This window comes from Chroicocephalus ridibundus, chromosome 10 (genome assembly GCF_963924245.1).
Source record: "Chroicocephalus ridibundus chromosome 10, bChrRid1.1, whole genome shotgun sequence".
Lineage (NCBI taxonomy): Eukaryota > Metazoa > Chordata > Aves > Charadriiformes > Laridae > Chroicocephalus > Chroicocephalus ridibundus.
In genome coordinates this window covers 24,310,417-24,331,784 of record NC_086293.1, presented here as the reverse complement: position 1 = coordinate 24,331,784, position 21,368 = coordinate 24,310,417, and the positions used below count along the sequence as shown (strand labels likewise).

The window sequence follows — 21,368 nt, the reverse complement described above, 5'->3', positions numbered from 1 at the left end:
ATATTTTGATTCAGCTGACTATATACTTTCTTGGGAATGTATATTGGAAAACTCAAGGAAAGAAAGGAGAAAAGTGAACAGTAATAGTAACAAATGAGAATTAGTATGAGGGAGAAAACCAATAAAAATAAAATGCACCATCAAATATTTCTCATGATATTATGAATGAAAACCGTACATAGTGTGGTAGGACTAAAGCCATTTCTTTACAACCTCGGTTAACATCAGTTCAGATATAGAGTTTCCGTAAAGGAGAGCGCTGGCTTTTTTTTTTTAATAACTAATTATAAGCGTATGTCTTCCTCCAGGAAGAAGTTAATATTAGCAGCTTAAGATATGATTGAAAATACTTTGGTGTTTCCAGAAAATCTTTCTCTTTGTTAAAAAAAGAAAAGAACATATTTAAAGATTATGTATGTATTCTTTTTAATAATCTAAATCAATTAAGAGGTGAGTTGATCCTGATTTAGAACACCTATGTGTAGAGGAAGATACTTATTTTTTTTAGTGAAGAGGGAGGTATCATCTAGAAAGGCAGAGTAACATCAAATTCCTGGCAGGTGAATTAAAATCATGCGGACTCTTGGTCATTAAATAACCTTTTAAATAGATGATGCAAAATCCTCTGTTGCTTTGAGTTTTTCAAGCGAGATTACTTAAAGCCTTTTAAAAGCTTTTCTAAAGCAACAAAAGAGGGGGAATGCAATGCGATTCAAACGCAAGATAGTGATTTGATGCCCAAATTATTGGGTTGAAATGTATGGACTATGGTTTTTAGATGATCAGTTTCTTCTACTGAATGTCTGCTGATATTACGATGAGAATATAGCTCCATGTGTATTTAGGAATTCTAGTTTGGCTACAGATAGAAATGAATCTCTTCCGATATGGTTATCATGGTGGCAGTCCAACTGGTAGTAGTTAATTTTGTATAATGTTAATGTTAGTGATGGATACTTCCAAGTAAATCCACTGTGTGTTTCATTCTAAGAACAACTTGTCCTCGAAAGAGACTCACACTTCATATACAGGAAAGTAAATATATATTTTTATCTGTGTGTGTATATATCAGCTTTAAAGGTAAAAAGTAATTTACAGTGTTTAGACACAAGCTTTCAAAAATAAACAAATCGGTGCTTCCTTCATACCGCTTGAACCTCTGTGACATATTCATGGTATCTCTTCTCAGTGAGCCAAACTGAGAGTGGTTCTGGCCTCTTGACGTCCTTCCGTGATAGCCTGTTCCCGAGACATCTATCAACTCTGTGTGAGGGGGCTCCAAATAACTGCTGTTAGTGTGATCTGTAGGTGCGTATGACAGAAGAGCCTGAGTTTAGGGATGACAATTTAGACCCCCTATCTTGCTGCTTGATAGTTCAGATCCAGAACTAGCTTGGTTTATCGTTCTGGGTTTGAACAATGCCTTGGAGTGTTGACTGGAATACAGTCATTAGAGACGAGTGCACCCTCCCTCTCTAGCCAAGGTATGGATCTGAAAAGAGGCAGCGTTTAAAAGACTACAGTGTCTCTCCTTTAAACCGAGATACATTTCTTTCAGTCTAAAAGTTTCAGGGACTTAATTCCTGTCTCACAAATTAAATTCAGTAAAACTTGCTGTACTACGACTAAGGTTGGTAAGGATTAGTAAAGAAAGCTTGGAAAAACATTTTTATAGTACACTTTTCCTTTTAAAAAAAGATGCAATTTAGGCATATTCTGACTTGTTTTTTCATGTCATGAAGACAGTTTAGTTTCTTTTTTTGCCTAACATCTATTTTTCAGCTTATCTAGCCTTAGTCAATCCCATGTCTTAAAAAATCATGTACCTTTAGAATTAATATACATCATAACTAACCTCAATTGGATTTTAAGAATGCAGACAAACTAGTAACGACTCATAAATAAACAGAAGATTGAATAAAGACTGAGCTGTGACAACTGATGTTTTTAGAAACTTTATTTTTGTCACTCACATTTAACAGAGTTGTTTTGGAAAGAAATATTTCAGTCACAAATAAAACAAGCAGATTCCTTTTTTCCCTTCTTCCCCCCCGCCACCCCTTTCCTTTTCTGCTTCCTTCTTGTTTTTCCTTTTTTCAACTGAGCTTATATTCATGAAAATATTTTAAAGTGTATAGCTATTTCTTTTTTTGGGGAAAAAAAATGAAATCTGTAAGTCTGCTGGAAAAAGGAAATCTCGTCTCAAATGAGTAGCAAACTGTCTTTTGATTGAAGGATGTACCTTGCAAGTGAGACCTCAAATCAAAATATTCTCCAAAGGGTTTCACTTGACAAGTGTGCCTGTCTTTATACTGTAGGATCGTAGATTAATTAATGGTTCTAATTCCTTTGTATTCATCTTGAAGTACAATATTGATCAGTTCTTTTCTGGGCATAAAATCCTAAAATGAAAAGATGAGGATTTTCCTTCACCCACTGCCCAGATGTTCACCTAGACGGTGTGGAACTAATTCCTTCATGTGGTACCTGCCGAAAACGACAATGGGAACAGCTGCATGAAGTAAAGAAAAATCTAGGTGTTTGTAGAGGGCTTATTAAGAATCCCGTTGTGGGCATTGAATATAGTCTTAGGAAACGGACAGACATCTTATCAACGGATAAGAGCTGCTTAATCTCTCCTTAAAAGAATACAGCTAACCATCTTCCGCTTTGTCTTACAGTATGTGACATTCATGTGCCAGAAATCTATTCTTGTGAATTATAGCTTAGCTAAGGATGTCTCATCTACGTTTAAAAAAACAAAAAGGGGGTGGGGGTGGAAGATGGAAAAAAAGGAGGGGGGGGGAAAGCTTTGTTTTACACAAATAGTCTATGAAAATTCTTGTTGGATTTTAGAATGGTTTAGGGGTTACCCTAATTAAAGTCAGTTACTTTTGTCTTGCAGTTACCTTTCAGTATTTGCCTAGGTTGTTAAGACTTGAAGATGGTTGATACTGATGTCCTTGAAAGCATGTTTAAAAATCCTCTTCCAAATTCTTTCCAATCATCAATTTATGCAGTGTTCATTATACAGTGTAAGAACATAGAAGTGCTTGGTACAGTAGTTAGGCACCTACTGTGTCATGTGACGGCTGCAATTATCTCTTTTGGTGACAAATGCGGTCTTTGCAGTGATTACCTTTAAAAAAAATCATAGCCAATTAAATAAAATTTTGTGACATTTCAAAGCCTGTTAATCACAACCAAATGCTGTAAATGTCAGGATGCATTGAAAATTTTGCTGCTAACTGATGAATCACTGAGTTAATTGTAGTTCATCATAAGGCCCTTGTCATTGTTATTATTATGGAAAACACTTTCATCACTCTTGCTATTCAATAAAATTAAAGTTCTAGACAAATATGAGAAGATATTACTCATCAAAGCATTCACATTCTTCAAAATATTCAAACAGATAACTGTAGAATAATGCAGATGCATACAGTACCATGTTTTAAAATAATATACGAAGGCATTCCACCTGCCTTAATTTCCCTTTTAATTTAATTTCCCTTGTCTCCTTCAAAACATGTTGTCCATATGAAGAATATACCCCTTGACAAAATAGCTTCATCCTGGTGAGAAAATATTGTGTCTAAGATCATACTAACAAAGGAATCCCACTTTAATAATTCTGGGTCTCGTTAAGACTGGAAAAATGGTCATGACTGAAGAATTTTAAGGGTAGAGTGCTTTGCAGGTATCACAGATAAGAGTTTTCACACAGGCAGTGACCAAATAGAGCTAACTCCGTAAAAGCACATCAGTTTCCCTTTAAGTAACGTGTCTCTATTACTGTTTGCTGAGGTTCCTGTTTGATCAAAAGGAAAGTGATCTGGAGGAGAGGTGCAGATGATATAAACGATTGTTGAGTGATGTTTGTGGATGTGATTACTCAGATATGGAAATGTGATGGCAGAAGAAAAAAAGACAGAGCACTGCTGGAACCCACCATCCGCTCCCTTTCCTACTGCAGGCATGTCTACAAAGATGACATTTTTAGAAGTTAAGAACTTTTTCTAGAAAAAAGAGGTTTAGAGTTTGGGAAGAACAGCAAATAAGTAAGGGCGAGTAGACTGCAGAAAGCTTAAAGGCAGAGCCCAAATTTAACTAGAATAGTCCGAATAAGTGTTATTGACTCCAGGAGCAGTCAGAGTCCCTGCAAGGTAATTCACCTTTAAATTTAAATACTGCTTCTCAAATGTGAGCACTCTTTTTTGGGCACTGTTCAGCACAGATAGGCTGGTGAGGTGGCATAAGGTAATTATTGCACGGTTTGCTCAGTACCAAGAGGAAGGTGGTAGGATGAGGCCTTGTCTGACCTCAAAGTTGGTAAATGTACCTGAAAACTACATAGGAAGAGAACAAAAGGAGATTGTTTGTTCATTAGCTTGTATTCAAATGTTAGCCCAATCTATACAGCCGTGTGTAATGCCTCAGTTTATTGATCTTTTCACAGATTATTTTTCTTTTAGTGTTTGTACAAAGTAAAAATCAAATCATTTCCCAGCTCTGCATTTTTTGCTAAAAGCTGGATGTTTCACCTAAGTTCCTTGTATATTTAAAATAATACATATGCAAATAAGAACCTGTTCTGTGATGAGAGCAAGTGGAGACAAATGGATTCACAATTAAGGCATCAACTCCAGAATAAAGAGATCAAAGCTTATGTTATGGCTCAATCCAGTTTACTTGCTCTTTGACCAGGAGAAAATCCTGTCTGTGCAATGATGAAACTGTCTTTGCGTACTCCAAAGGATGTGTAGGTGGCTGTCGAAGTACCTGTGCTCAAGTACTGCAGTTCAGCAGCTTGAATTACTTCTATGTGTTCATTTTGAGTAATAGGAGAATCTAGGAATATATAAATATTAGCTTGGTCTCCCAGAGAAACATTTTATGAAAAATAACATAGGGAATGTAATCCTGAGTGAATATGAATGCCATATGAATAGTCATAGGTTTCTCTAAGTGGTGTATTTTCTGTACTTTGCAGTAAAATTATCAGTCATTCTTTTCTTCTTTTTGAGTAGCTTGTACTTTTAAAACTATAAATCAAAGCAAACCCTATGTAGGTACATCAACACATATCAGCTATCTAAAACAAGGGAATACGCTTTTAATTTGGGGAAGTGCTATATTTATCTATGTTCCTTATTTTTCAAGCTGATAAAATGGGGATATATAGTGAATCCAGATTCTGTTACACAACTGGAGTTACAGTTCAGTAAGAACGTAATATCTATGATAAAATGTTTTCAACCTGAGACTTTTTCACCTGCTTCTAAGCGTGCTAGGTTTTTGGCAAGATCCATGTTTATCCAGCGTGATCCTATCTATCTTCATCAACAGGAATGTGCTGTAACTAAATTAATGTTTCCTTTCACAGTTCAATCACACGGGACAAGGAAGTATTTGCAGCCAAGCCATAATGTTGATTACCGATGGAGCTGTGGACACATACGATACAATATTTGCAAAATATAATTGGCCAGACAGAAAAGTAAGTGTGTTATCACCTTTATTTGATGGAAACCCCAAAGCTTCATATCCAATATAAAGTGTATGCCTAGTGAAAAGTCAGTAACAATCTTTCTAATAATCTGAAAATGATTTTTGATAACTGGATGTTTCACTAATGACAAAAATGATGCTTATGTGATATTGCTTGAGGATAGAGATGGCCTTTTACTGTAGTAATGAACGTAGGATAATAAGATATTAAGGAAATATTTCCCTCCAGGGTACGTTTTTGACCATTATATATTACTTCCTCTGTGAGACATCGTTAAACATGAAAAACTTCTTCCTCCTCCCAAAACACTAATTAATGATTCAGTGCTTTTTGGAGCTAAAGAGGGATACGTACTGTGGCCAGTGACCAATTTACTAGGACTAGAGAAGGAGCAGAGGTAGTTCGCAGGTTTTTTAATTTCTTTAGTTGGCAAAGTGAGGGATAGAGTTGGCAATCGGTGAGATTTATTAAAAATGTATTTGGTTCTATCTATCTGTATAAAGAAATTTGCCCAGGATTAAATCACCTGGCTATATAACATGTGGATGTTACACTGCGGTGCAGAAATGCCTTGAATTTTCCTGTTGAAAAAGTTCTAGTAGGCCTCGTGTTTGGATGTGAAATAATTTCCTTCTACACTTTTTATCTTCTGCTAAAGCAAATTTCGGGACTATTTTAGTAGTTTTTGTCTTTTGAGATAAGTGCCATGATATATGCCTGTAGAAGCAACCACCTCACTCTTCAAAGTGCAATTTGAACAAGTAACTGATTAATATGAGTGTGCTGCATAGGGTTTCAGTATTCTGTGGAAAAAAGTAGTAGGTTTGATTTGTAGTTTTTAGTCACGTTCCTCTATTTTATAAAATTGCATTTGTTTTATGTTCTCCCTTTTCTTGTTTACCTGAACTAAACCTCATCTATTAGCAATCAGTCAGCAAGAGAAAATGGGAAACTGGTGATTTTTTTTACTGATCTTCTGAAAATGTTATGTCAATTACTGTCATTCTGTGTAGCAAAAATGACATATAAGTATTCTACTTTTTGTTGCTTACGAGGTTTTTATTCAGAGAATGTAGAGTAATAATTAACTGCAATCTGAAGATCTGTTTTTCTCTTCCGATACCTTGCTCACTCCTTTTATGTAACTGCATTCTCTAAAAGAAGGAAGTTCATACTTTTTGTGATGTTACCAGGACGTGCCAGAAGTCTGTCATCTTTAAAAGAATGCAAGGATGCATCAGTATTTGCGTTTTCTGAGGAGAGCTGTAACTCTTTTTTGCGTGAATTGATGCTAGACTTTGTGTAGCGGAAGAGATGAGGAAGTTCAATATTGAATTAATGCATTAAGATGTAGAATGAGATATTATGAAAGAAGTTCCGTTGGATGTCAGCTTTTGTCCGTTTTGGTGTCTGTTGTACTATGTTGGGTCACATCTCAGTTGGCAGTGGCACTGTTGCTGAAATAGAACAGAAATATTTGTTTCTACCCTGTTACGTGCAAGACGTACCTGCTTGAAATGTGGTGATCAGCTGTTTACAAATCAGGGGAGAATACGTGACCTTTGATCCTCGTCTCCCTAATTTTCTTCAGTGCTTTTTACTGAGATTATTTATTGTTGCTATTTGCATGAAGATATCTCCTTTCTTATTCTGTATTTACTGTTGAAGATGGGTGACTCCTCAAGGGTAAAGCTTTTATTGATTTTTCTGCTGATTAATAAGACATTTGGAAAGTACAGGCTTTATAAAATATATTTGTCTGTTGAAATTACTGAATAATTCTGGAAACGGTAACATATTTAGACTGTAGCTTGTTTTTCAGTTATCTAAGTACTCAAGATGGAATCTGTTTTTATCAGACAGGTCATATGTTATGTTTTTCTTCCTAAGTAAAGGAGTGTAACTCCTTGATATTATATGGCGAGTCCTCTATCAGCTGGCTGTGCTTATATAAATGCATGGTAGTAACATGGTCTGGTAATACGCGTATGTGCATGGTAGTCATATGGTCTCAATATATCTCTTAATTCCTTCTTCGTATTCACACTTATTTCCAAATGTTTTCTGAGAGAAACACAAGATATATAACCTGATTGTGAAATCATTATTTTAATAGCTGCTTCTTCAGATCACAAATGTTTATAAACAACAGACAATTTTTTTTTATTTTATTTTGAGTAATTCCCAGATGTTTGCACGTGCTTTTATCCCTACAGAAATGGTCTGATGGTCTGAAAAGTGTTAGTTTCAGCTATAGGCTTCAATATTTACTCAATACTTCAGTCAGTTAAATCTTGTACTCGTTCAAGATTTCCATGATCAGTTGATGTATGAGGAATTTTCATTAAATTAAAACAAAGTAAATTCAGGAATATGAGGAATATGACTGCATCTAAATTACCTTTAGAATTTCAATTAATATTTCCAGCACCTTCCCCCTCCCACTAATTTTGTCTCCTTTCCATTTTTGATGGGATTGAGTGTCTTTGTAGGCTGGAGCCTCCTGGAAAGGAGGCTTAAAAGTTTTTGGTGTCTTTTATTTTTTTTTTTTTTAAAGTCTTTCCTCTCTTATTCAATGGGATATTATCTGAAGTAAGTTGTTAAGTCCTCAGGTGTTCCATGAGAACATTTTGCTTTATCTAGCAAACACTGATGCCTAAGGAGATTTACAGAATCTCTCGGAAGGATGTACCTCTGACATCTGGCATTTTCTTACACTATGAAGTCAGTTCCCCTCAAGAATGGGAAGACGCCACGGGGAAACTGTCTCTGTCATATGAAATCAGTAAGGAAAGAGCTCTCTGAAACAGTCAGCTATTTTCCCAAAACCACGTGCTATATATCTTTCATGTGCAAGTCAACAGCTATATCTGAGACAACAATAGTTAGCACAGCTGTTGCAATAAGCAGCAGGACAGGTTTCCCCCGGGGTATAATTCTGCAAAGGCCTAGCATGAAGAATCCTACCTTGTTCAGCGAGGACATGGTGTTTAGGGAGTAGCTATTACTTGATATGCAGTATTCCACCCAACTTCATAAAACATTTAGCACATTATGCAGGCTTCTAAAGTGTATATTAAAGGTACGTAGAAAAGAAAATCAAATCAGCTTGTGCTCTTCTCAAGCTGAAATATTTCAGTATGAAAAATGAAAAGATTTCCATATGTATGCTTTAATGCATTAGAGCTTTCAACATTGTTTGTTGGTTTTGTTGGTCTGGAAAGGAAGAATTCTTGAAAATGCAATACTCTACGTGTTCACAATGTCAGTGTGCCTGAAGATCATGCATGTGGTGCACTTACGATCCCCCACTTTTTCACTATACCATCTTTCTTCTCTCCAGAGCCATTTTATATACGTATTTGTAAATCAGAGCTTTGAACTGCTTAGTAGGTTTTTTTCCTCGTGTTTTTTGTTGTCTATTCATCTATATATTGCCTTGCCATCTTTCTTATCATTTATGTTTTTCCTGCCATTTTGATACTGTCATGGACACTGATGAACAAAGTATTAGCCCTAACCGAGATAAGTTTCTGTGTATCTCGGTTACTGTGTCAGCAAAGTACCTATTTCAGTTCTCTTTTATCTAATGTTAGATAATATTAAATATGTCATCATTAGTTCAAGCAGAAACATCTTGTTCTCTTACAGGAAGGCACAAATTTTTCATATAACTTTGAAGGCCTTGCCAGTTTGTCAGTGACAATCTCTGGAAACAGAGAGTGAAAACTTACTGTCACGACGTATACAACAATTATATTTTCTTTTTTCCACGCCACCTGTATTGTTTTTAAAAAAGATACTGTGTAAACAGGGATAAGAGCATGTTATTACATATCATTGTAGATGTATTCTGCCTGACTGCTGGTTAAAAAGCTGCTTCTTTCTGATAATGTATTGAATAAAAATTGTGTTTTGAAACAGAATAACATGGCTATGGTTAAAACCCCAGAGTAGCTTAAATTAATTAATTGAGTTTTTTGGGGGGAATATCAGCCGGATTATGTCTATAAGACTGTTTCCTTGAAAGAAGAACACTTTCATTTTTCTCTATATTTTACGAGTCCCTATCTCCCTCACAAAAAAAAGCCAATTCCCCATGTTTTCTTAATATCTTCTACTACTTAAAATGTAAATCTAGTAGATGCTATTTTTATAAGACACTAGGTTTTATTCGTATGACTAAGGATCTGTCCTGGTTTTGGCTGGGATAGAGTTAATTTTCTTCCTAGTAGCTGGTATAGTGCTGTGTTCTGGACATGATCTAAGTTGTTAATGTCTGTTTCCTTTTATTTATGAGTCCATACATGTAATCTTGCACCTTAAGGAGCTAGATTCTCATACATTATAAATAAGTTTATGCTATGTACGTGATTTTTCTCATTCATGAAACTGACATTCAGTATTTTCAAGTTTCTGTACTTCATTCGTGACAGCTCTGCCAAATGAAGTACCAAAACCAGAACAATTAATCTGAAAGAGTAATCCATCTACACTGTCATATAAAAGCCCATGTTTTCACCATGTAGCAGAAATAAAGGTTTAAAAGCAATAGCATCAAGAAAGGGTTTGTTTACAAGTACAACTGTGATATAGTTGCAATACGTTCCCCGTTTTTTTTTTTTTTTAAGGTCCTATTTCAGAAGGGAGCCTTTAAGTCTCAAAGTATCTTTTTGGTGTCAGTTGGAACAGAGAGAGTCATACTTTTACAGTATATTATTGCTTCTACTATTACATCCAAATGCACTTGTAGAAACCAAGCAAAATACTGCACTTACGTTATTTCACTAGGCGCCTTATTCTAATCTAAAAGCATGAAAAGACGTTGTTGTTGGGGGGGGTGGACAGGCAAAGAGACATGAGTACAGATTTGCTCCCAGAAAGTAAGTAGTACCACTAATTGTCTCTCCTTAATTAACACAATCCTACTTCCTCTCTATTGGAAAACTCCAGGAAGATTAACCTCGTAAATGTTGCTGACATGCAATAGCACATCTAAAAACAAAATTACAATGAGATCAGAGATATCAGAGCTACAAGCCCTGTCATGCTCTCTGTTGAAAGCCATTTTAGTCATTAATTAATAAACTTGGAACAGAAAATAACTACTTAAATAATATTTAACATATTCTGGCATTTTAAATATAGCAAGACTGTTCTCGGTATGTTGTGACACTGCAAAGAAAAATAATATAGTAAATCCTTTTGTATAAATGCTTGAGGAAGCACTTTAAAACCCTCGTGACTCACCAACAGCTCCATGGAGTCTCGTGATCCTTTTTCTCCACTGGCTAAAATGACCAAGTGCCTGCATGGTGTGCAGCATGGGTCCTTTTCTCTCCGCTTTTCCCCCGTTGTTTTTATGTGACTGTCAAGTTCTATACTTCTATAAAGCCCATCTCCTCATTGTTTTGGAGAATCCCAAAAGCATTTCTTCCATGACCATGATTCAGGGCAGAGTCTAAAATCCCATCAAGATCAAGGAGAAACAGGTACATAATTGAGGTATATAAGCAACTATTTTTGTGACATTTCAGTTTGCATACATTCTAGTCTTCCTTTTCCATATGGGTTGATGCAGCACTCACAAGGGGTCAAGGAGGATGTCATCTTTGTGAGCTGTTGTGACTTGCAGCATTCAGAGATGGATGTTCTGCTCCTTTAGCCTGAGAGCTCTTCACGGTGACATTGTACCACATGCAATATCTGAAAAAGAAAGCAAAAGAATCATTGTATTAATTGAACGATGTCCTTCCCTTTGGGTTTGTCCTTTGATCCTGAAAAGCATTTGTTTTCATAATCATCTGAAATAGCTCTATGCTATGGTAGATATATGCAAAAAGAGAAGCAATAATCCTTCGCTACTTAGTAAAGTGAAAAGAAAACCAAAATACCACCTAAAATGTCCTCATTTTCTAGAATCAAATCCAGCTAGGCTTGGCCAGAATTCTCTCCTGAATTTTTTCTCTGGTAAGAAGGAAGGATGATTATACTCTAGAATTCATGCTTTCCTTTTATTTATTTTGTTTTTAAATCTGAGTTAAAAGTACCCCCACATTCACCGTATTACCTTATTCATTATTCTGCAGTCTTTCACTTGCTGGGCAAATAACAGGGAATAAAACGTCATCTGTCTGTCTTCTATTATCCTGAGGGCTCTGGGGAAAGTTCATTTTGGATGGGAGAGAAATATTTTCTTTATGCTTATGAACCATTACAACAAGGCAGAGATTTAAGATGGTTTCTGTCACCACTAAGACTTCGAGTAGGGTGAATATAAAGAATAACTGCAATAACATCTTTATTCCTACTGCTAAGTGATTATGAAACAGAAAGACCGAACAGCTAATGCTGCCTATGTCTCAACAGAACTGTTGAAATTACAAGATAAACAGTTCCACGACTTTAAAGTGTTTATACCTGCTTTTCCATCTGCTTTATATGAAAAATTTCAGAGTCTGGAAGGTCTCTAGGTCTACATACAATACTTAAAGTTATAATTGAATCCAGAGATTAGCACCTCCAAATTTGCTGGATTTAGATTTGATTTCATAATAATATCCTGTATTTGCAGACAATAATAATCAGTTCATAACTCCTTAGCTATGTGGGACTTTAATGCATACTTTTTACGGAATCAATACTTACAGCGTATTTCGTAATATACAGCATTATGCTTTCTTAAATACTTAAGGAAATACTTGGTCATTACTGGTTACTACTGGTCACTTGGTCACTAAAGGTATTTATTTCAGTCTGCTTCTTTATATTAGAGATCTCTGAAATCAATATTTAATAATTCTGCATTTTATTTTTTTTTACTCAAAATTATTTAGTGAGTTTAAAGATGACCAGTGATCTATTGGCTTCAACTGCTGTATCTGAAATGGAAGTCTGAGCTTTGGGTATATGTAAAATTGCTCAACCGTTTAGATTCTACCATAGGATGGGAAAGAATGTTTTCCTTACCCTCCTTTAATAAAGGAAGATTAAAACATCACATGTTTTCATTTCCTTTGTCTCAAATCTACCCTAAAACCAAACACGAGATCAAGTGGATGCTGTGAAAACGGGCTACAAGAAACTGGGTGGCTGCATTGTGGCATCGCATTGGTGACAAACCATCTTTTTCTTTGCCTGCTATTCACGAGGTTGCAAACCATTCCGCAGATTTTTAACCAAGTTCCTGTAGCTTAGGAACCTGATGATGTTGGCAACATGGAACATCGGTGCAGCAAATTGAGTGTCTCAAGTACGATGTTGTCTGGATGTTACAAAATTGATTTTTTTTTTTTGCTAAAAAGACTGAAGTACTTTAAAGGCAGATGTTATTACAGCTACACAAACCGTGTGCATTATTTATTACTGGATATCTCCAGAACAAAAGAAGGTCCAGACACATTATAGGCCTTTCAAGTTATGACATAACTTACGTTAATTAGCTGTCTTTTTAGGCACCCAAGCAGTATTATGAAACACGGAGTATGAGATCAAACAAAAGTTCTTGATGTGGGGATAAGGAGAAACAGCTCCTCACAGAAACGCTGTAGTCCCAGCTTCCTGCCCCAGCTGCAATTTTATTTTTGGAAAATTTTAATTTGCCGTAAAGAAACTTTCTGCAGTGCTTAAAAACAAAATGTGGGGAGATGTTTTTTGTGAAGATAAGAGTAATTGAATCTTTTCTTCAGCGTGTATGTGGGTTGCCAGAGGAAGGATTACTGCCTCTCGTATGCAGAGTTACGTTGGTTGGACTCGTATAGTGGCTAATGCTTTTTGAATGTTTTAAGAATTTTAGTTGGGATGATCATGGGTTTTAGATCATGATACACATGTAAATGTATATCCAAAGTGCTGTTACCCTGTTAATGGTTGTCATGTCATCAGAACTAGCTACAAAAGTAAATTAACTATGAGTCATACCAAGTACCTTATAAACAATAGCCAGTCAGAATGGACAATAATCCACAGTCAAATAGATTGTCTGAAGCATTTTTGGGGAACTCATGAGTACCAGTAACACAAAAATCATTACTTCTGCTTGTAAAAAATAAGTTAAATTTATGTGGTGTATGTAGACATAAGGAGTTCAAAAATTTAAGATAAAATATGTGTACATAAAACATGCCTAGATGACTGCAAGCAGTCGCTAGTTGCATCTGCCATAAGCTCCATATCACTGAAATATGTGGCTGAAAGCCATTATTAACAAGAGAAACCAAAGTATTGTAAGTAAATATCATAATAGGAACCTGGTATCTTAGGGATTCTGTTTACTAATCCACAAAATCAATATAATGAAACCTGACCTGATATTTGAATTGCTGTAAGGTCTTAATTTTTTAAAAAATTATTTTTGTGGAGGTATTATGCCAGAAGCAAGACAGCTAAAGTAGGCACAGTAATTGCACAAATATGCCCATTTCATTCTGTGGAATATGTATATTCTTGAGGTAGTGGGGTTTTTTGTGAAGAATTATGTCATCCACTTAGGGAAATAGTGAGATCATTTATTTCTTGAAGTTCTTCAACAGCATGATAAAAAACTGTATTTTAGTTTCTGTGGTTTAAAGTGAACAATACTGCAATTATACTGAAAGCCAGGATACAGTTCATAGCCTGCTTGCTTTTAATTACTTCTCTTTATAATGTATGCATCTTCTTACTTAAACACGACAGGCGGAAAAGAGATGTTGAAGGCTGGCAGAGCTGTTTGATTTTAGATGAGTATCTACATTATCTGTAAAATATCAAGAATGTTGTTAATTGTAAGTAATCCACCAATAAAAAGGTGACTATACCCAAAAAGGTGACTATAAACCCATTTGGTTGCTTTTGACAATAAAGAGAGAACACGGCATTCCAATCAATTAATTTGGATTAATAACAACAAAAAGGTACAGATAGTAAAAACCCCCTGAAGATGATGTTAGACTGAATGTCTTCCTTAATTACCGGTTTGAAGTTTGGCTTCTGGAAGCAGTTGGAATTATCTGAGTCTCTATTAAAGGTTACATTACAGAGGAGAGCCTTGGTGAAAAATAAATGGGTGAAAGAGGCGAAACTAGAGTTGTGCTCAGCCACCTCTGCTTCCTTCACCTATAGCCTGAAACGGAAGGATGTCGTAGACCTACAAGCCTGCTTGCTTTATAGGCACTTTCTGTTCTCTAGAGCACAAGAAAACTTGTGAAAACTTTTCAGTGATTCTACAGACAGGGAAGAGTGAAATCTTAGTTTGTATTTTGGCATAAGTTTTAAAAAGCTGTCCTTATGATGTTTTAGGCCTCCGTTATAGCTTTAGAATATACTGCAATAAAATTTCAATTTTCTATTTTTTTTTTTTAAATGCAAGGTTAAGCTTGAATCAAACACAATATTATGTAGTGGACACGCATCAATAGGATTCAAGATATTTTTATGACTAACAAGAATGTTCACAGTTACACAAGTAGAGGAGCCAGTGCAATGGTGAGGCTTAAATAGGAAAACCCGTTGTTGTGTCTTTTTCTTAACCAATAGGTCAGATTCATTGCTAGTCCAATGAGGTATGGCAATTCCAAGTAGCCTGTAGGTAATTGGTAAGTACCTTGGAAAACTGTAGGCTGTCACGAAGAAATAACTCCTTTCAGACATTTTCATCTGAGTACGGAACTGTATTTCTCCCCAGTTTGTATGTTCCATTCTTAGTTCATTCCTGTATCGCTTTTCCTTTAATGACATCTTCATATACTTCTATTTTATATAACTCTCAGTGAATTAAAATAAGCCATAGTGTGTTGTTCCGTTACATACTGAGACTTTAAGTTAACTTCTGTTGGATATTTACATTAAGTTGAGAAGGTTGGTAAATTGCATGTTTAAATATCAAACCTCAAGAGATGTTTGGAAAGGGAATGTTACAAAGGGAGGAAGTTAAATGTTTGGTATAGTATTCTCTTGCTGGCATCCCATTACATATGGTAAATGGTATTTCTTGCTCATTTTGCTCTGAGAGGCCAAATTCTGCTGGTTTGGAAGTATAACAGACTTTGTTTATATATGAAATTATTATTCATATATACCATTTTCCCCGAGTACCTCTGTTACCCTTCGCGGTGTCTGGCTATAGAACAATCCTGCAATACATGCACATATATCAAGACAGTACGGAAGACTCATTACATGCAGGGGATCATGTATGTGTAGTTTCGTATTCATTTCAGCAAAGCGCTTACATATGTGAGTTATTACATCTCGGCTAACCAAAGCAATGGATTCAGGCATACATTAAAGTGCTTTACTGAATTAAGAACTAAACAAGTTATCCAAACAGTCCGGTCTTTAGAACTCTGTTGTGGGTCTGCTGAGTCTTTATTAGTTGAATCTTTAACTGTGTTAGTTGTTCTGCATTTTATAGAATACCCATTTAGGACACTGTTTGTTTATCTCACTATATTTATGCCTACTTTTTCTAAACTGGCGTAACAGCATTAACTACATTCTTAGACTTCTGAAAAACGTGGCAGTCTCTGTAGACTTCACTTTTGTGTTCTGTTCCCAGATGCAGACATCTGCTGCAAAACTGATACAAACCTGTTCTTCTCTATGAGATTCTAAATGCCATCATCTCATAATCCTCTCTACTACCCTTACTGTAATTGTCTGTGTGCAAAACGGACAGAATGCGATTTGCACATCTGAATAAGTATGTTCTGTTTCTGTGGGATAACACTTGTGCACCGCCTTCTGTTAAGATTTAAGCTCAGTCGCAGAGGTTTCCCCTTATGAGTTCCTGAAACCCTTTTGCTGGATTTTAACACTGAAGTTGAATTTAGTGCATTGTTAGATCCCCTGGAAAACCGAAGTTGTTCTTCTGCTGTCTTATGTCATTAGACATTTGTATCTTGAAAAGAACATGTAGGATTTTGAATCATCTGGGACTTGTTATTGAAGAAGGCTTTAAAATCCGTTATAGTAGTGAAGTGTATATCCCAATGGCTGCTGTTCCGCATGTCATTATGAAAATAGAAGAAGCTATAAATACTTACTTATAACACAAATTTCAAAATGTTACATAGTGAGGTTCATAAAATAGAACACCTACAGGGCCTATGAGACTTGTAACAGGCCTTTTTGTGAGGAAGAGAGATCAGAAGCGTAACTTTATTCCGGTCATTTTGTGTATTTTCATGTATGCATATAGAGAGAGATAATGAGAGAGGGGTCTACTGGATACACAATAGGAATTTATTTTTTAATTCTGGCTTTTCTGGAAAATTCAAGACAGAAGACACTTAGGGTTTGGTTTTGTGGAGAACTGTGTGTCTTGCAAATTGTACAGTCAACTTCCATACCTCTTATGCTTCAGTAGGATCTGGAAATATTCAGCAACTCCTGGTAACGTTTTTATGTTCATGTCACCTATTTTAAAAATAAATAGAAACAGGTTATCCTTGTTTGAGAAAAAACATTGCCACAAAAAGCACCCTCAGAAAGATGACTGCTCTGTTTTTGAAAAACCTAAAGGAAAATTTGGAAGTATGCGTGAATGGAGACAACAGACATATCTGCTGGGCAAGTTCCTGGGCATTCTTCTTGGTATGAACAAAATAAGATGGAATTGTGAAATACAGTAGTTACTCCAAGAAATTTCTATCACATAGTTCTGTTTTTCAGCCTCTGATGAAGGAGAATTTGTTGTTTTGGTTTTTTTTTGGATTGTTTGGGTTTTTTTTAGTGATGTCCAAGGTAGCATCAGTTATGGTCTGTCTCTGTGGTTTTTAGTTGATTTAATAATACGAGATATTAGTAAAACCATAAAGAATGTTTCCTAGGTATGGAGAAAAGAAAAAAGATAGAATAATACTAATCTTTCAATTCATCATTTATATTTCATCACTTTGGATCAGTCTACATCTTTAACTCTTACTAAACAAATATGCATTTTAAATAAATAAACTGAAATATATATTCAATACGTCAGGTAGAAAGCTGTGAGCAGGTTTTCAACTCAAGAACGCCCACTCCTATTATCACAGACTTTTTCTTCCCCAAATAGTAAACAAACTCATGCAAAAAAGGAACAGGTTTAACATATTGTAAATTATGGAAGACCATCTGAAAGTTAACTTCTGTTATTTTTTAAATCCATCTGTTTATTAGACTTGCCAAGAGTAAAAAATCATGCCCAAAATTACAAGGAAAAGGGATAATGGAAAGAATAAGAGAGGGAAAGAAGGAAGATGAAGTAAACAGAATGCGAATCAAAAGGGGATTTCTCAGAATGTCTCACACAACTTTCTTTCCTTCTGGGAAAAAGTCTTCTGTGGTGTTGCATGGAAGGCTGGCTGCAGGCAGTGGGCAATTACCAATATGCACACGCCTGGAAGAAGAGTGTTGCCAAGCCGTGGGCTGGTGTTGCCACTGAATGTGACTTCCAACAAACTGGTTATAAAATTTGGGGCTGCAAATTTTGGAAGGGGCCTCCCCTTCCAATGTGCCTTATGCTCCCAGATACATGAAGTACTCATCATATCACGCTGGGTTATAAGTTAGTGCAGCATGTCACTTATTTGAGATCCCAGTCTGCCTCTTGCGGAGGTACCTACTTCCCCCAGACTTTGCGTTATCTACAGACATCTACCAGCCTGAAAATTACTGTTGAAGTTGGTCCGTAGTAGGTGTGCAGTTGTTTTCAATTCTTTTTACAAATGAAGGGGAAAATCCCTAGGCAGTTCATGTACTCTATTAACTTAATCTCCAAGAATGAAATTAACTGAGTGTGCATTTGTTAGTTTTACTCTCACTGTGAAAAAGAAATGGCTGAATTTTCCATAAAATGAGAGTTTTGTCTACATACTGAAACATCTGTGGTAGAGATGGGTGAAAACTGTAAACATTTGCTTTGGCTGAGTTTACATCATATTTAGGGCTTGAGTTTTCAACAAATATTCACGCTATCGAGTTTTAAAGGCGCAAAAATTCATGGAAGATGAATTTCATCCTGTGTGCAGAAATGGCTATGGTAAGATTATCTTTCTGTCCTCCCATTTCTTGTCACCTGCAATTCAAAGAGAGTCCCTCCTCAGCCACCAGTCTGTGGGAGCACCGTCGATGTAGCGTTCTTGCAGTTGTACTGCTGGCACCTTAGAGGGGGGACCACAGGATGTGGTAGGGTGTACGGGCTGTTTGAGATTCCCATCGTTTTCTTCTGTAGAATTTGAGTCTGATCCCGTGGCTTATGTTGCACTGAAAAGGCATAACCAGCCTTTTCAATGGATATGGATTTTTACTGAGACCGAGTTATTTTGCCCCCATTCTCCCGCTCCCCCTGTTCCTGTGCTATAGTGTTAGTACTTCGTGCGTTTGTTCTGTGCAGTGTTGGGAAGACAGCCAGTGGGGATTAACGAGGATCTAAAAATCTCTCTTCATAGCTTTGATGGGGCCTGCTCATCAGAGGAGTTCACACTTTTTTAGTACAGTGTTTCTGCCTCCGCTGGGTCTGTATTTGGCGCATCCAGTATCCTAGCTGGGTTTCCTTTGTTTAACCAGAAAATCTGTGCCCTCAGCTGTGCCGTCCCTGGGAGACTGGCATGTGAGCAGCACACACTGCTTGAGATTTGGTCCGTGTAACAATACTGTCGCGTTCCTCTCTGCTACAGTAATTTCTTTAGAAAATAGCTCTACTTAAGTGACCAATTGGAATTTCCTTCCCTCTTTGTCTTCTACACAGGGAGGAATACTTGCCAAGACAACGGGACCTGTTAGCTGCCTTGTGAAATAAATTTTCCTTTTCTTAGCTAGAGGTAGTTTATGGCACCTTCTTGTGTGTTATTAAGTACAATCCTGTCAAAATGGGCGTTATCTTCTATTCTGGGACTATCTCCCCAATTTGTCGTGGATTTAATGATGAGTAGTACTCATGATATCTATGTAGCAAATGGAAATGTTTAGAATTTAAAAAAATAAAAGGGTGACAAAACTTAGTCCAGAAAAAGCATAATGGAAACTTAGCAGTATTACTTACTAATGATTTTAACAAACAATGATATCAGTATGATTCTAATAACTATGATAGTATTTTTTTAATATTTTGATTATTTTAAGCAAACAAAACCAAATTTGTACAAAATATTCAAATGTGTACACAAACAGCATGATAAAATTGTGAGTACAGAGATTTCAGCACCATATCTGATAATACTGAATTTTCGGCTAAAAATTATACTGGCTGACTAAGTACGTTTTGACATATGGCACCCCATTTTGAAGCAAACTGTTTTATTTAGGCTGACCTAAATTTTCCTTAAAAGGTCATGTATGGAAACTAGCGATGAGCCAGACATCTGAGGATGCCTTTGTGGTACGTCATGTTTGTGCAATTTCAGCCAGAAAAATGCACTTGGCTCTACATTTGTGTGCAGCAAGAGTGACATCTAGTAAGCCAGTAGATGGATATAATTGGTGGGTTTTTCCCTACGGTTACACCAGCGTTACATGCAATACTCACTTGTGTTTAAAGGGGGAACTCAAAAAGAAGTCTTTGAGCGTGCTCTACTTGGATTAGCAATAGGAAATAATAAACATAATTTTCAAAATCTTAGTTTGGTTCATAATGAAATCCTCACATACTCTCCCCATGTTCGCAGACACGACTAGACCGAGGTCAGTCCGGTTTTGGTCAGAGAGCAGCAAGGATGGAGGGAATGTCTCCCCCCGCCCCTTCACAAAGGTTGCTCAGAATGGCGTCTCTTCTCCCAGGCAAGGAGATCACAGTCGTTAATCATTGCCAACAAGCCAGAACCAACTTCTGAAATACTGAACCTTTAAGGGAATTAGCAGAGTCCTTTCTTGAAAAGGTGAATCCTTCCATCAGTCCCCTCAGTCCATCTAGGGAACTCTGATAAGTATTGTACCGCTCTGTGCCAGAGCAATTTTTTGAGATGCTCTTCTGTGCCAGATGCTCGTTTCCATTAACTACGAAGTATTACCTTTAAGACTAACCGCTGAGCAGAGGTGGACAGGATCTCCACGCGATGTGAACCACCAGGGACTCTCAGGAACAGGAGAGGAATGGAGCGGGCACGTGGTCATGCTGTGGAAATAACCACAGCTGAGGTGTGTGTGGGGGAAGTAGAACTCGACCTCGGCCTCTAAGGGATGATAATGTTGCCATCTTTCATGCATTTTAGAAGTTTCATTTTGTTGTTGTTCTGTTTTATTTCTGAGAGGGTTTTCCTGGTAGATGTTAACAGTGGAAGGTGGCAATACGGTCTTGCTTGAGCTCTATTTGTGTGGAGACAAGAGGAGGGAAATGGCAGACGGGCTTCGCATCCTGGTGAGGTTAAGATCTTTTATTGCATTCATGCAAACCTAATATTATTTGCCCTTTTTTGTATGAATTCTGCACAAGATTGATACAGCAACAGCTCCATCTCTAATTGTACAGGTGCACAGTACTCCAGAATTTTCTGGGAAGGAGAGTAGTTACTACAAATTTTGGAGGCGTTTCACAGCAATTGTTCCTTCTTTGCTGCAAGGGGCGCTGGAAAGCTTTGGTATCTCTGAAGCTAAATGCTCACTAGTGTTCCCTCTTGGAAGCGAGGACCCTAAAATCGGGCTGAACTTCAGCGTAAAACCGACTTGATAACTAAAAGGATGATTCTTGAATTTTCATCTTACCTTGTGGAGAAGAGACTCGATTAAGGTTGTTTTTATCTTTTAAAACCAGACCATTTCTTCTTACTTATAAGGCAAATTGGTAATTTTCCCACATTTGCACTGAACCGTTGATGCCGTATTATCTGTCCAAGAGACATGTATGATGCAGCGTATCGGTGAAAAAGCATTTTGCAAAGGCATATTCTCTATTAAATCACTA

The 21,368-nt window shown here is 36.6% G+C and overlaps 1 protein-coding gene across 5 annotated transcripts in view; it reads left to right on the top strand.

Moving 5' to 3' along the window:
• Positions 1–21,368, top strand: part of CACNA2D3 (calcium voltage-gated channel auxiliary subunit alpha2delta 3) — a 551,583-nt gene that overhangs the window by 315,482 nt on the left and 214,733 nt on the right. For all 5 annotated transcript variants that reach the window (XR_010072843.1, XM_063348451.1, XM_063348449.1 and 2 more), the window contains one exon: positions 5,387–5,500. Coding sequence is in view for 4 of the 5 variants with exons in the window: in XM_063348451.1 (XP_063204521.1) it covers positions 5,387–5,500 (114 nt within the window). In the remaining variant the exon portion in view is untranslated. The remainder of the gene's footprint in view (positions 1–5,386; positions 5,501–21,368) is intronic.